The sequence below is a fragment of the Bipolaris sorokiniana genome (assembly GCF_000338995.1).
Source record: "Bipolaris sorokiniana ND90Pr unplaced genomic scaffold COCSAscaffold_8, whole genome shotgun sequence".
Lineage (NCBI taxonomy): Eukaryota > Fungi > Ascomycota > Dothideomycetes > Pleosporales > Pleosporaceae > Bipolaris > Bipolaris sorokiniana.
The window spans coordinates 925,623-938,806 of NW_006911902.1; the positions used below are offsets into that span (position 1 = coordinate 925,623).

Below are 13,184 nucleotides of genomic sequence, written 5' to 3' on the forward strand. Positions count from 1 at the left end.
ATATGGAGCAGACAGTCGACCTACTATAGGTATAGTCACGATAAGTCAGGTGAGCCGGACAAACGTAAGTATGTAGGCTAAGTGCATTTAGAGCACTTGGTAAAAGGTTCTTTAGCCATGGAGTGTGAACTCAAGTGTAAGACTTGTTGTAAAACAAAAAAATCACATCCAAACCCTCCGTTTTTCTTTCGGTCCACAATCTAGTTGCAACTTGCTACTTGACGATGTAATCGACTGTTGCATTTCCAGCACAATCTAAACAAACTACTCATCCATTCCCCCCCCCTCTCAATCCTCCACACTCTTAACAAAAACCCTCAACCCTTTACTCTCCAGACTCGTAATCGGAATAAAAAAATCATGTCCAACCTCGACATCTGCCACGCTACTCTCAAACAACTCGTACTTGTACCGCCGAAACATCATACCGAGCACGAGATACATTTCCGTCCACGCCAGCGTAACACCCAGACAAGCCCTGGTGCCACGCCCGAAACTCACCATGAAGCGATCCAAGGGAAGTCCGTCGGGCGTGCGTGAATCGCCGAGCCAGCGCTCGGGAATGAAGGCGGTCGAGTTGGGGAAGATGGCGGGGTCGTGAGAGGAATCGGATATCGTCATTGACTATTTCTCCTCATTAGTAGCGGAAAAAAACCCCCTAGAATCCCCCATCATGTGAACTAGGAAAAGGGGAGGGAAGCAAGGACGTACAATACAAGTATTCGCGGGTATAACCCAATCGCCGTAATGCAAGGGTGTCTTGTGGGTTCGCGGGTTCCTTGCTGAGAGACCGTAGGATAGTCGTATCGCTTCCATAACTACCGCTTTCAAATACGGCATTTTCTCCAGCACTCCCAGGTCCAGGTCATTCTTATTGGGGAACGCGGCCACGAGGTCCGCGTGGAGGCGCTCGTATATATGCGGTGTGTTGATGATGTGGAAGGTAGCTACAGCAAGGGAAAAAGCAGTTGTTTCAACGCCGCCGCCGAGAATGACTTGGGCTTCTTCTGCGAGCCGCCTGTGAGATTTATCTTGAGGGGGTAGTTTGGAGTCGAGGATTTCTTGGAATATGGTTTTTTTGGCGTCGTTGGATTTGAGGTCTTCACCGCGGAGGGTGCGGGCGATTAGGGCGCGGTGGTCCTGTATACCCCGGGGGGGTTAGTGGTTAGTACGTGTGGGGATATGTAAGGGCATGGACTGGGTTTGCTGGAGCGGAGAATTGGGGAAAGGGGGGAGGGGGGTCTCCGAGGGGCTGGGAGGATGGGGGGATACAAGGATGTGTGTGTGTGTGTGCCGCGTACCTGCTGGAATTTTAGGATGGGTTTTGCGGCGGGCTGCAGCCACCCGGTGATGTAGTCAGGGATGGCGTCCATGATCTGTGTAAAGGGCCCTGGTTAGTGTATACCATGTCGTGTCGCCAATGAGTGGGACCGGGGTCCACAAGGGATTGCCACATGGATATTGCGAGTAAACTAAACATAGAGACATACAGGAAGAATCATGGGGAATTGGGTAGCGAGATGGCCCATGCCGGCAATCTTGGTAAAGGCGTCGTGGAAAGACTCGAATTCAGGATTCTTGAGGTGGTTGTAGTTGAAGCCGAAAAAGTAGTCCATGATGATGTCGCCAGTCAGAGCGGGAAAGGCATGGGTGAGATTGAGCGGCTCTGCACGCTCCTCAAACTCTTGCATGCGATGAGCAAGCGTGTCGACATGGCGGTAGATGATGTGGACAAAGTCGAGAATGGAACGACGTGAGAACCTACAAAGAAGTATTAGTTGAAAGTTCTCTTCAGTGATAGACTCAGGTCATATTATCCAGCAAGGAACATATGTACGACATACATGGGGGCCAATGCGGCACGTCGTCGCTTATGTGCTTCGGCATTTACCGTGGCGAGCACACCGTCGGCGACGCCAAATCGCTTATCCCATCCCTCCTTGTCGAGATGGACGTTTTTGGGGTAGAGTTGGTCGAAGAATCGCGAGTCTCGGATATGCAGCTCGTCAGGTGTTACTCGAATAATGGGACCTTCCAGGCTCGGGTTAGTCAAGCGAACCAACAACAGTCGCATGTAGCAAGTCCATGCGGGGAGGCCGAGTGTTGGTGGCCAAATTGCAGCGTACCGTATTGGTCATGGAGTTTGGATATCTGCTTCGAGTATTGTCCTTTGAGAACTATCTCGTAGTAGCCCTCGTAGAAGCTCGTGACAGCCGCGATCTTAGGCCCCGGAAACTTGGCTAGCGGATGGAGATAGAGGCGATAAAAGGCACGTGCAATTAGATAGGCAAAGTACGCGGCAAAGCAAAGGAGCGGTACCGAAGGAAGCACTCGCGCGGTGTCCGTGTTGGTCTGGGATGTCATGGTAGGCTGGCTGCTAGGGTCAAGAGACAACCAGGTTGAAGCATGTGTCGGGACAGGAACGAACGGGCAGAGGAGAGGATATTGGGATCTTTTTGACTATGCAGTGAACACTGTGCTACGGGGCTGCGGCCGTGCAGAGCAGGCAAGTGGATACACGGCACGCATGCATGGTGGGTGGATGGGGTCCATTTTCAGACGGGTGAGCTGACGGATGGAAGCTCACTCTGGCAGGAGGAAGACGAGAAAGGACAGATAATACAGATAATCGGCGGGCAACCGCCCCGTGGCGTGAGACAAGAAGGGACAAAGTAATACAGACAATCGGTGGGTGGGCAACCGCCCCGCATCGTAAGACGGATCTTAAGCAGGCTAAAAGCTAAGATGCAGCGGCGTTGGGGTGGAGCAAGTAGTTATTAGTGGGCGGTGGGTCGGACAGGAAGTGGCAGCGAACAATGGCCCTGGATGCCACGAGACGCCAATGCACGCCTCCCACCCATTGTGAGCAGCAACATGGCTGTGGTTGGATCCCAATGCGGGTGGATGGCACGACGGATCCACTGGCTGTGGCCTAGGCGCGCTGCGTCTAGTTGATCGTATAAGGCCGCTCGTTGTCCATGACTTGGGTGGAATTGAGTTCTGTCGTCCAGCACATCACACCACAACCTGGTCTGAGGATACACGACATGTCGGCTGCCCCCACCAGCGCGAGCGGGCCGCAACAGGCATCCCCACCAGCAACATCATCATCACAACCACAGGCGAATGCCGGCAACCTCCAGCCAGTCCTCCACCTCGATGTAGACACGGCCGCCAACAGCGACGATGACTCTGCATTTGACGGCGAGTCCTCCGCCTCCACATCGCTCGCCTCGACTATCCTCAACTACGAATACTCAAATGGCCGCCGCTATCATGGATACCGTTCGGGCGCCTACATCCTGCCCAACGACGAGCAAGAGCAAGACCGCCTCGACCTACAGCACCACATTTTCCTGCTCATCCTCCAAGGCAAGCTCTACGACGCACCCATTTCACCCTCTCCCCAGCGCATACTCGATGTTGGCACTGGAACCGGCATCTGGGCCATTGACTTTGCCGACGAGTTCCCTGGCGCCGAAGTAATCGGGACCGACCTCAGTCCCATCCAACCTACATGGGTCCCTCCAAACGTCAAGTTCTACATTGACGATGCAGAGTCCGAGTGGGTCTACAGCCCCGCAGAGGCCTTTGACTACATCCACTGCCGTAACATGTCTGGCAGCATCTCGGACTGGGACAAGTTCGTGCGCCAGACGTTTACCCACACTAAACCGGGTGGCTGGGTCGAATTCCAGGAGCCGCTGGCGCAGGCCGATTGCGACGATGGCACCATGGACATGGCCAAGGATTTTTTGCAGTGGCAGACATTATGTCATGACGCCGCTGCTAAGTGGGGGAGAGATATTCGTGCAGGCATAGGCATCAAGCAGCACATGCTAGACGCGGGATTTGTTGATGTTCACGAGAAGATTGTCAAGGTAAGTTGTATGCTTTTTCTTTTGGTCGCTTCCCACTGCCCATGATGCTAACACACTTCAAACTAGATCCCACTCGGCCCCTGGCCCAGAGACGCACGCATGAAGGAAATTGGCCGCTATCAGCGTGAGCACATGTCTATAGGCGTAGAGCCCTATACGTTGGGCCTCTTGGGCAAAGTAGCCGGCTGGACCGAAGAGGAGTGCCGTGTCATGATTGCCCGTACCGTATCCGACGTTAGGAGAAAAGACGTACATATGTACATTAGATTCTATTTTGTCCACGGCCGCAAGCCCGACCATGCTGGAGCTAGTTGAGTCAGAGCCATGGAAAAGTGGATGGTGTTGCTGCTATCTTTTCTTTTCTTTTCTTTTCTTGTTTAGCGAACAAGACGGCGGTTGGTACGGTATGGTGTTATGAAAAGGGCGTGAATGTTAACGGGGTTTGCATTTCTGTGCGACTATAACTAGCACGTTCTGATATCTGTGCCGCCGCATGCTTGGGGTTGCAATGCATAAAACTTCGCATCTTCACATCCGTCTCTTGACCCTCATCAGCGCCCTCTCGACGACGTTTCTACCCAGCTGCGGGATACTCTGAATCCCACCGCCCTCACCCCACTCATCCACTCCCTGCACGTTGTTGTCCTGGGTTTCCACAGCAACAGGGACGACTCTGACTTCGTACTGCCTTGGCGGATCTCTCAGCCCTGGCCATATATCGAGGGGCAGAAAATCACCTTGGGCCAGGGTAAACTGTTCTCTTGCGCGCTCGTCTTCCAAACGCAGCTTATCCAGCTCTTTTTGCGCCTCTTCAGCCTTGCGCTTGGCCTTTTCATGCCGCCTCCGTCGCGATGATATCTCGACTAGGAGCTCGGCATACGCCAGGTCAAACCGTTCATAGAATTCCCGTTGGTTCTCCCATTCGTCGATGCCGTTGAGCAGGTTGGGACGAGTGTCTTGAAGCCACGAGACGTGGAAAGCGCGTGAGGTGGCAATGTGCCGTTTGACCTCATTTGTAATATGCGATATCATTTGCAGTATGCTTGATAGAGCCGACGCCTCGCTGCGGAGGTGGTTGACATGGTTCTCAATCTGGCTGAGCAGGAACGTCATTTCCGAACCTCTCTCTTGGATCTCAGCCACAACATCGTCGACTTGGCGGGCGTCCTTTTGTAAGACATTGAGCATGTCGCGCCGTTCTTCTTCACTCATGGGCTCGGGAGGCGCTGCTCCGTCGTCGGCAGAGTGTACCGGCGCATCGCCTGTGGCTTGTGTGGCAGCAGCAGATCCACCCTCGGTGTGTCGCAAGGCCGTAATGCACAGATCATAGTGCTGAACCAGGGACTGGAAGGCCTGAGCAGCCTCTTTGGCGTGTCCTTCAAGATTGTGATATAGGCTCGGTATTGGGCTCGGGGTCGATACGGTGGCAGGCGTCATGGGAACATTGTCGATGGACGAGTAGAGATTATCGAGTGAGGTATCAAAGGCATCGCAGCTCTCATCGAGCGTCGCATGGGCCTCGTTGTACCGGTCTATGCAGGCGCGCAAGGTGCTCTCGAGGTTGGAGACAGTGGCGCTGTCGATAAAGTCGTAGAGGTGCTTCTGAGGGGTCCCATGAGGCTGCAGGACGGCTTCGATGGGAGTCTCGCGCAAGACGGCAAGGGTAGAGTTGAGGCCAGCAAAGGATGTGTCGACATGATGCAGTATCTGCTTGAACTCAGTCTGCACTTCGGCCTCTACTACGTCAATACCGCGGCGCACAGCTTCGAGTGCATCGACCTGCTGCTCTACAATATTACGGATCGAAGTGTTCTTAGCGGCGAGGACGGCATTCTCCTCGAGCAGCTCGCGTGCGGTGCTGACAATGTCGGTGGCACGCCATAGAACGGTCTGAGTATTTAGTGCGCGCTTAGCAGCAACAAAATGGGTTACAAGATGCTCGAGAGTGAGGGAGTGGTTGTTGTCGTGGTCCAAGGATGCTCTCGACGCGGCGCTGCTAGTTGGAGACGCGGGCGATTGGGGAGAAGCCATGGCGATGTCATCAAGCGAAAGCGCAGGGCATTTCTGGCAGTCTTCAGGCTACAGCAAATACAAGGTCACGGCGATGCTTTTTGTCGCCAAACATTATGACCAGGCTGGGAGGCATCCGAGGAGAGATGGAGGCGAAGATGGATGGATGGATGGATGACGGTCGTACGCTCGGGCTAGTAGTACAAGGCACGCTCAACCAGGGTCCAATTGCGGAGAGATGCATACAAGGCCCGCATAGCCCGCCCACCCTAAGGCTGACGTGACGGCGACGACAGAACCCACAAGCAGCATGGTGAAGCGTCGTCGCAGAGTAGAGAAGACAGTCTGCGCGACCTTCGGACCTGGGTATCTGCACCCGCCCGGCCCCCCGGCATGTGCTAATCATGCTTTCTGGCCCGGGTGGCCAAGTGGAATTGCGTGCTTCGAAGATGTTATCCACAACTGACATTGCGCCATTGCGCCATGGTCGCTTCGCCGCTGCTCTCCTCGACGACGCCTTCAATCAACCCCCACGCCCGCCTAGTACTACACCCCTTCGCAGCTGGCCGAAACTATCTTTTCTCAAACTACTTTTTACTTCGACACGAATCCCCTGTTCTTGCCGCCACATATCCGCCGCATTTTGTGCGCGCAGAGCCTCTCTCTCTGGCAGCATCCATCCGAGTCCTCTCGAACCTCCACCTTAGCTCGCACGCGATATTACCCCAGAATCTCGACAGCCCGCTGCATTCCCTGCACGACGTATGAATTGCGCATCCTAGAGGGCCAGTGCCCTTGTCCAAACACTAGGGGAAGCAACAGTGCAGCCCGGCAGCCGATACTTGCTGTAGCTGTTTAAAGCCTTTGGTCTCTCAAGCACGCAACCATGGCGCCCAATGCCACCCATACCGTTGAGACGGTCGCCGAACATACTCCGCTACAATCCTCGACTACAAGTCCTAAGCAGAGACGCCTCTCATGGCGAAACCCAACCCATTCTCCTGACGACTTCTCCGCAAAGCTCTCCGCCCTCCCTCACGCCGCTTTAATGCACGGCCACGACCACGAAGGCCTCTCAGAGCGGACCAGGCACTTGCACGCCAACGCCGAAGACTCCGAAGAGACCCAGGCAAACAAGTCCAAGAAGATTGAAAAGATGATCACGCCATATCTTGCACAGCACATTCCACACCAATACAACCCGTTGGGTGCCAATGGCGGCAGACAAGACGAGCGCCCGCCCACTGCAAACACAAAGTTTTGCTACCGCCACAGACCAGACCTGCTCTGCCGACGCCAGGCAGATGAGCCCTCCATGGAACAACTGCAGGATGTGAGTGCCCTCTTGTCGTTGCCAAACCGCTTGCTAACTTGGATAGGAACTCGGCAGAGAATCTCAAGGCGATCAGCAGAGCATCGCCAACGTATGGTCGCTTTTTTCTGCTGCCCCTTCTCGACACCGCAACCTCATGCTTCAAGGCATCCTCGCCCAGTGTTGCTTCCCACAACTCTCCTTCATCTCTTCCTCAGTCCGCAACCTTATCAAGATTGACTTTCTCGGCGCCCTCCCCACCGAACTGGGCTTTAAGATTCTGTGCTATCTTGACACAACCTCACTATGCAAAGCAGCCCAAGTCAACCGAAGGTGGAGACAACTGGCTGACGATGACGTTGTCTGGCATAGGATGTGCGAACAGCACATTGACAGAAAGTGCACGAAGTGCGGTTGGGGGCTTCCACTGCTAGACCAACGACGTTTGCGGCAAGAAAAGAGGCGCATACAACTTCGGGCTTCAGGCCGAGGACTGAACGAATGGTCGCCCAATATTACGCCTCAGCCCGATTCCTTTGTCCCTCCCACATCGCTTTCTCACCAACTTTCCGATGTTCCTGGCTCCCCTACAGCCGTCAAGCGGTCTGTACCAGACGATTCATCATCTCCAGAAGCTTCGAGCAAACGACAATGTCTCAACGTTGCGCCAGGCCAAGATCAACTTACATCCTCTTTCGACCACCCCAAGAAACGTCCGTGGAAGGACATTTACAAGGACCGCTATAAGGTTGGCAGCAACTGGAAATACGGTCGTTACTCAACACGCATACTAAAAGGACACACTAATGGCGTCATGTGCTTACAATTTGACGACGAAGTTCTCATCACTGGCTCCTATGACGCAACTGTCAAGGTGTGGGATGTCAAGACTGGCCAGGTGATACGCACACTTACTGGTCACTCTCAAGGCATCCGGTGTCTGCAGTTTGAAGACAGCAAACTCATCACTGGAAGTCTGGACAACACCATCAAGATATGGAATTGGCGGACAGGTGCACTAATCAAAACCCTAAACGCTCACAGCCAGGGCGTCATCGGCCTCCACATGGCCGGCAAGCTCCTAGCATCCGGATCCTCGGACAACACAATCGTAGTGCACGACTTCACTCAAATGAAACGTACCACGCTCGTCGGCCACACCGACTGGGTCAACTCAGTCAAAATCGACCTTCCCTCACGTACCCTCCTCTCCGCCTCGGACGACATGACCGTCAAACTCTGGGACCTCGACACGCACCGCTGCATCCGCACCTACGAAGGCCACGTCGGCCAAGTCCAGCAAGTCCTCCCCTTACCCCCCGCTTTTGAAATCGACGAAAACGACTTCATCGCAAATGCAAACAACGACAGCTCGGACACCGCCTCCCTCTCCTCCGACATGCCGCACTCCCTTCCCCTGCCCCTCGCCTCATCCTCCTCCAACACCTCTTCTTCATCCCAAACACCCGCCGACGATTCACTCTTCTTCCCAGACGACCCTACCCGCCCTGCTCCTCCCTCATACATGCTCACCGGCTCCCTCGACGGCACCATTCGCCTCTGGCACGTCCCTTCTGGCCGCTGCGTGCATCGGTTTTTCGGTCATGTAGAAGGTATCTGGTCGCTTGCTGCGGATTCTCTGCGTCTGGTTAGTGGGGCCGAGGATAAGACGATCAAGATTTGGGACCCCAGAACGGGGAAGCATGAGAGGACGCTTACGGGGCATACGGGGCCCATTACGTGTGTGGGGTTGAGTGATGAGTGTGTGGTTAGTGGGAGTGAGGATGGGACGGTTAGGGTGCATTGTTTTGTTGGGGATCAGGCGTGTGTTGGAGGATGATTGATGGGACTGATGTCTTTTTTGTTGCGTTTAGCCACGGCGCTTTTTCTTTCTTCTTCTTCTTTTTCTTTTCGGGTTTTCTGGTATGGATTTCGGTATCTTTTAGCGACTATGGATGTATGGATGGATGGATGGGTTTTGACGAGGCTTTATTTTCTTCTCACTTTTTTCTTTTTCTTTTTTTTTTCTCTTCAAGGGGGGGTTCTAGAGATGGAATTGGCGCGTAGGATTAATACCCCAATAGCGGAATTTTTTTTATCATGGTATCTACTTTCTTTCTTCAAATGAAGAATTTGCTCAGGGCAAAAGGAATGTGCGATATCTCTCGTGGCGGTGATGTGGTGGATTGTGTGCTTTGAGCAATTATGTGGAGTAGGTGTCGGAGAGTTCAGGTTAAAAAAAGGTTTAATTCTAATAATGTATTACTGTACAACAATTATGCGTGGTATAATTCATGGTTGCGCTTCGAAACGTTGCTCTCTCTCTTTCTCTGTCTATCTCCCTTCCCCTTTTCCTTCACTGGTATACAACACCCATTATTCTTCCTCTCTATTCTTCTCTTCCTCATTTCATTGCGCTGGGTTCTTCTGCTTGGACACCAGCTCTTCGTCGTGCTCTTGCTTCGATGAATAAGCTGCTTGTTAGATACTCTTTGGTTTGTTCTGTGTGCGTAGTCGCATAGCTATGATCGAAAGAATACATTGAGATGCTCAATAGCGTCGTGGATGGTGTCCGATATGGATGAGTGTTGTGCAATGTTCTCTTCATCGCGGTGTTCGTTACAGATGCTCGCTTCATGATGGGCCGCCATTTGGCAGCCATCGATGCTGATTTAGTAATATCAAAGAGTGCTCTTGTAATCATGCTTTGCGTTGGATAACCCATGGCGTAGTTAAGGTCAAATTCGGTTCCGGTACGTCAATATGAGTGCTGGCCCACACTGAGTGCCCGGCCAATCCGGGCGTCGAGACTCATCGGCCATTTTGGATCCAACATTGGGGACCCGTGGATGCGAAATAGGCTCCTTCTTTCAAGAGCTGTTTTTCCTTGTCCATCCAATCGACAATCTTCTCAGCTGATTTAAAGTCAAGATCACCGAGCTTCGACTCGATTCCCGTCATGCTGCTGGTGTTGTAGGAGATCTTGATGAAGAGCGAACAGTCCCTTAGAGTCATTGCTAGCCGGAGATTATGGTCAAACAGTTCTGATCCATGCTGCGGTCGACAGAGAACACCCAGCGGGTCAAGTGTACTTTGCAATTGAAATAGATGTCGCAGTAGGTCGACGCCGTCTCCAACCGTAAGGTAGGCCACGATACCTTCAACCATAGCTGAAACCACAGTCTGAGACGGTGATTTGCTGCCAAAGTGGCGTTTAACTGTTGCATGTGCCCAGGGACGAAGGGCTTTCGAGTCCCCATGCAGCACCTGGAGCGGGCAAATGTAGCTTTCTCTATTCTTAGGCACAGAGACCTGCATCGCGCAAGTCCGGCAACGGATAGCTCCTGAAGGCGCATTTGGTGATTGCGCTAGCCACTTGGGTTTGATCTCGAGCGTTATTGACTGTCCAGGGGTAGGTGACATGTTGGGAAGGAGAATGCCCCAGCAGTTTCGTGATGTGATGTTGGTAAATGTGCCTTTTCCACCTATAGTGTAGAGGTGATTCATTACTTCTGGTAGTAGGAGCACAGCTTCGTGGTCCATAAGATGCTTGGTGAGGTCTCGGTTGAGTTGCATTGTAAGAGGGGTGTCCGCACCATTTCGTGATACTGTGGCTTGACCAAGGGTTTTGTATCTGCCTGGCAAGAATAAGGGCCGGATCACACGCTCGTATCCGTAAATAATTTCCATGGACGACAAATGTTTCTGGCCACCTCTGGGGACTCGGAGAACGTGGCGCATGAGATATTCATAGTCCATGGTCGTAGCTCTGAAAGATAATTGGCCATCGCGCAAAACATCGATAAAGGAGAATGTCGTCGCAGAACTATTCGGAGTCCAACTCTGGATTTTGAAGATGATATTGGCAGCGCCTTTGTTGAGGTATTCAAATGTGACGTGTGATGGAGTAGGTGCATCAGTGGTCCTCCGCACACAGCATCGAGTCGAAACATCTCCTAGCTCTTCAGAGAGGTGACGCATCTCATCTCTTGTAAGCTGTATAGCTGTCATGCTGTGTTGAGGGGTGGATGGAGGAGATATATGCACTCGCCGGCACGAGCATGCTTAGCAGTTGCGCAGTACCCAACCTAACAACTAGCGCAAGAGCATAGAAGCAAACACGAGCCTCGACAGCAGCGACGGTAATGCGACTCCTGTCGCTGGATTGGTTGGCTCTGGAGGAATGCTCTGCCCTGGATAGGAGATGGTGTTGACTCGTTCCTTCGAATATATCTTTGTCGCGTGGTCCAATCGTCGGGTCGCCTTGCAACTCAGGTGGGTGTGGTCCGAGTGACGCAACAGGGACGACCAGGCGTCGGGCAGCTTTCTCCACTTTGAACGTTACCGTCGACGTGCTGGCTGTGTGGAAAAAGAAACGACTTGTCCATGTTGTCGGCTGCCCGGTCCTGTTCAGGGTCAGAATTGTGGCGCTCAAAAGCCATCTTCTACCCGTGGTTGGGGTGGACCTTCGCGTCCCTCACGTAATCTCGCCCCGCCAATCACAAGCAAAACACAGGCATCCGTCTTCTGGACGCGATGAATCTGGCTTCTCTTGTGACGTCCATCGTCAGCCAAGCTTTGCACACTCGACGCTGCCGGTGAGCACAAAGGCTGCCTCTGCCACATCACGCGGACCGTCAGCAAACATGCCAGCGCCCGAGCCCCTACCGACCTTCTTGTACAAGATTCTTCCAAGCGCCCCGCCTTCACCGCTCCCTACCCGTCTCCCGCTCTCGGACCTCGACCGCACCGATGGCTACATCCATCTCTCCACCTCCGAGCAAGTGCCCGGTACCGCTGATAAATTCTTTGGTGACGTTTCAGAATTATGGCTTCTGAAGATCCGGTATGAAGTGCTGGCCGCAGGGACTGATGGCGATGGTCAAGTCCATTCGGATAAGGCGGCAGAGTTGAAATGGGAGGAGGTCGGGCGAGGGTGTTTTGCGCATCTCTACAGAGCAGATCTCGGATCTGGAAATATAGAGAGTGCGTTCAAGATTGAGAAGAAGGGCAGCTGGGCCGATACCTTGAGCCTGGAATGGTGAGAGCGACGGGGCTACAATATGGTAGAGCAAACGCTAAAAATATCATTACCGGCTGATACATGAGATCTTCTTTCATATTACCCTGTGATGGTTCTATACATGGCATATTAGTTGCATACTAACTATTGGGTACTGATCTACATGACTTCAAGTGTACTTTCTTGTATTCTCTTATTGCCTCGAAGAAGTGGTCTCTCTACTAAGTCTGGATATACCCCAGCGAACCCGGTCAACAGATTTTAATTAACCGGGTCAATGCTTTGTGGTCCATTCATGCGTTCTGTATATCTTGTTGCCGGTTTATCGTCTTGCCATCATAAAGCCAATTGCCCGTAGAGAGTGCAATCTCTCTGTGCACGTATTGCTGTCCCATGTTAGGAAGCCTTGATATGTCTGAGATTTCTGACAAGCCTTAATGCTATTATTAGAATAATTTATACGATTGGGTGACAATGCTTAAGCACATGCCTTCGGTACAATAGCAATGCTTGGTTTCATCACACCGAATCTCTTCCGAATATCTACTATGTATGTATGTCTACTTGTACTACACGGTGTTGTTACATGTGTAGGACGTTAATTTGTTCGTCAACAGTAGTTTACGTCAAATTCTTCGTTATCGAGTCAGGGAACTACGTCATAGGCATACGTCAAATGTCTACTGGAATTTAACCTTTGAAAAAAGAAAATTGCTTGCCAATCGGTCTTATTCGCAATACTATTGGGGCTGAACCTTACTTTAAGCAAGCGTCAGAATCCCATTTAGAAATCGTACACACATGTATGGAATTTATTACGGTTGAGCGGGACAAACCCATGTCCTTACGAGAGAGGTTGTGCACTAGAAGCTGGCAACGCGCTATGTCCAAAGCGCCTAGATCTGCAAAAAAAACTTTTTTCAGCTACGACCACCACCACCAACATAGAGATGATCCC

At 52.4% G+C, this 13,184-nt stretch overlaps 6 protein-coding genes across 6 annotated transcripts; 3 read left to right on the forward strand and 3 right to left on the reverse strand.

Moving 5' to 3' along the window:
• Positions 1–90: 90 nt before the first annotated feature.
• COCSADRAFT_330879 (uncharacterized protein) lies at positions 91–2,459 on the reverse strand. Its single transcript, XM_007702550.1, has 6 exons — positions 2,127–2,459; positions 1,845–2,031; positions 1,491–1,761; positions 1,302–1,376; positions 712–1,140; positions 91–624 (listed from the first exon to the last, which is right to left on the reverse strand). The coding sequence occupies exons 1-6, from the start codon at positions 2,362–2,364 to the stop codon at positions 289–291; spliced, it is 1,536 nt and encodes a 511-aa protein (XP_007700740.1). The 5' UTR covers positions 2,365–2,459; the 3' UTR covers positions 91–288.
• A 588-nt stretch (positions 2,460–3,047) lies between these two features.
• On the forward strand, positions 3,048–4,196 carry COCSADRAFT_171962 (uncharacterized protein; the record flags this gene model as incomplete). The annotated part of the gene is made up of 2 exons (XM_007702551.1): positions 3,048–3,881; positions 3,948–4,196. 2 exons carry the CDS (start codon positions 3,048–3,050, stop codon positions 4,194–4,196), a joined length of 1,083 nt encoding a protein of 360 aa, XP_007700741.1.
• Positions 4,197–4,295: 99 nt separating this feature from the next.
• On the reverse strand, positions 4,296–6,206 carry COCSADRAFT_330843 (uncharacterized protein). The gene has a single exon (XM_007702552.1). It carries the CDS (start codon positions 5,910–5,912, stop codon positions 4,410–4,412), a length of 1,503 nt encoding a protein of 500 aa, XP_007700742.1. The 5' UTR covers positions 5,913–6,206; the 3' UTR covers positions 4,296–4,409.
• A 733-nt stretch (positions 6,207–6,939) lies between these two features.
• On the forward strand, positions 6,940–9,043 carry COCSADRAFT_90949 (uncharacterized protein; the record flags this gene model as incomplete). The annotated part of the gene is made up of 2 exons (XM_007702553.1): positions 6,940–7,224; positions 7,271–9,043. 2 exons carry the CDS (start codon positions 6,940–6,942, stop codon positions 9,041–9,043), a joined length of 2,058 nt encoding a protein of 685 aa, XP_007700743.1.
• An 802-nt stretch (positions 9,044–9,845) lies between these two features.
• COCSADRAFT_330817 (uncharacterized protein) lies at positions 9,846–11,344 on the reverse strand. Its single transcript, XM_007702554.1, has one exon. It carries the CDS (start codon positions 11,212–11,214, stop codon positions 10,015–10,017), a length of 1,200 nt encoding a protein of 399 aa, XP_007700744.1. The 5' UTR covers positions 11,215–11,344; the 3' UTR covers positions 9,846–10,014.
• A 359-nt stretch (positions 11,345–11,703) lies between these two features.
• Positions 11,704–12,495, forward strand: COCSADRAFT_330815 (uncharacterized protein). Its single transcript, XM_007702555.1, has one exon. The coding sequence runs from the start codon at positions 11,850–11,852 to the stop codon at positions 12,246–12,248; it is 399 nt and encodes a 132-aa protein (XP_007700745.1). The 5' UTR covers positions 11,704–11,849; the 3' UTR covers positions 12,249–12,495.
• The last annotated feature ends 689 nt before the right edge of the window (positions 12,496–13,184 follow it).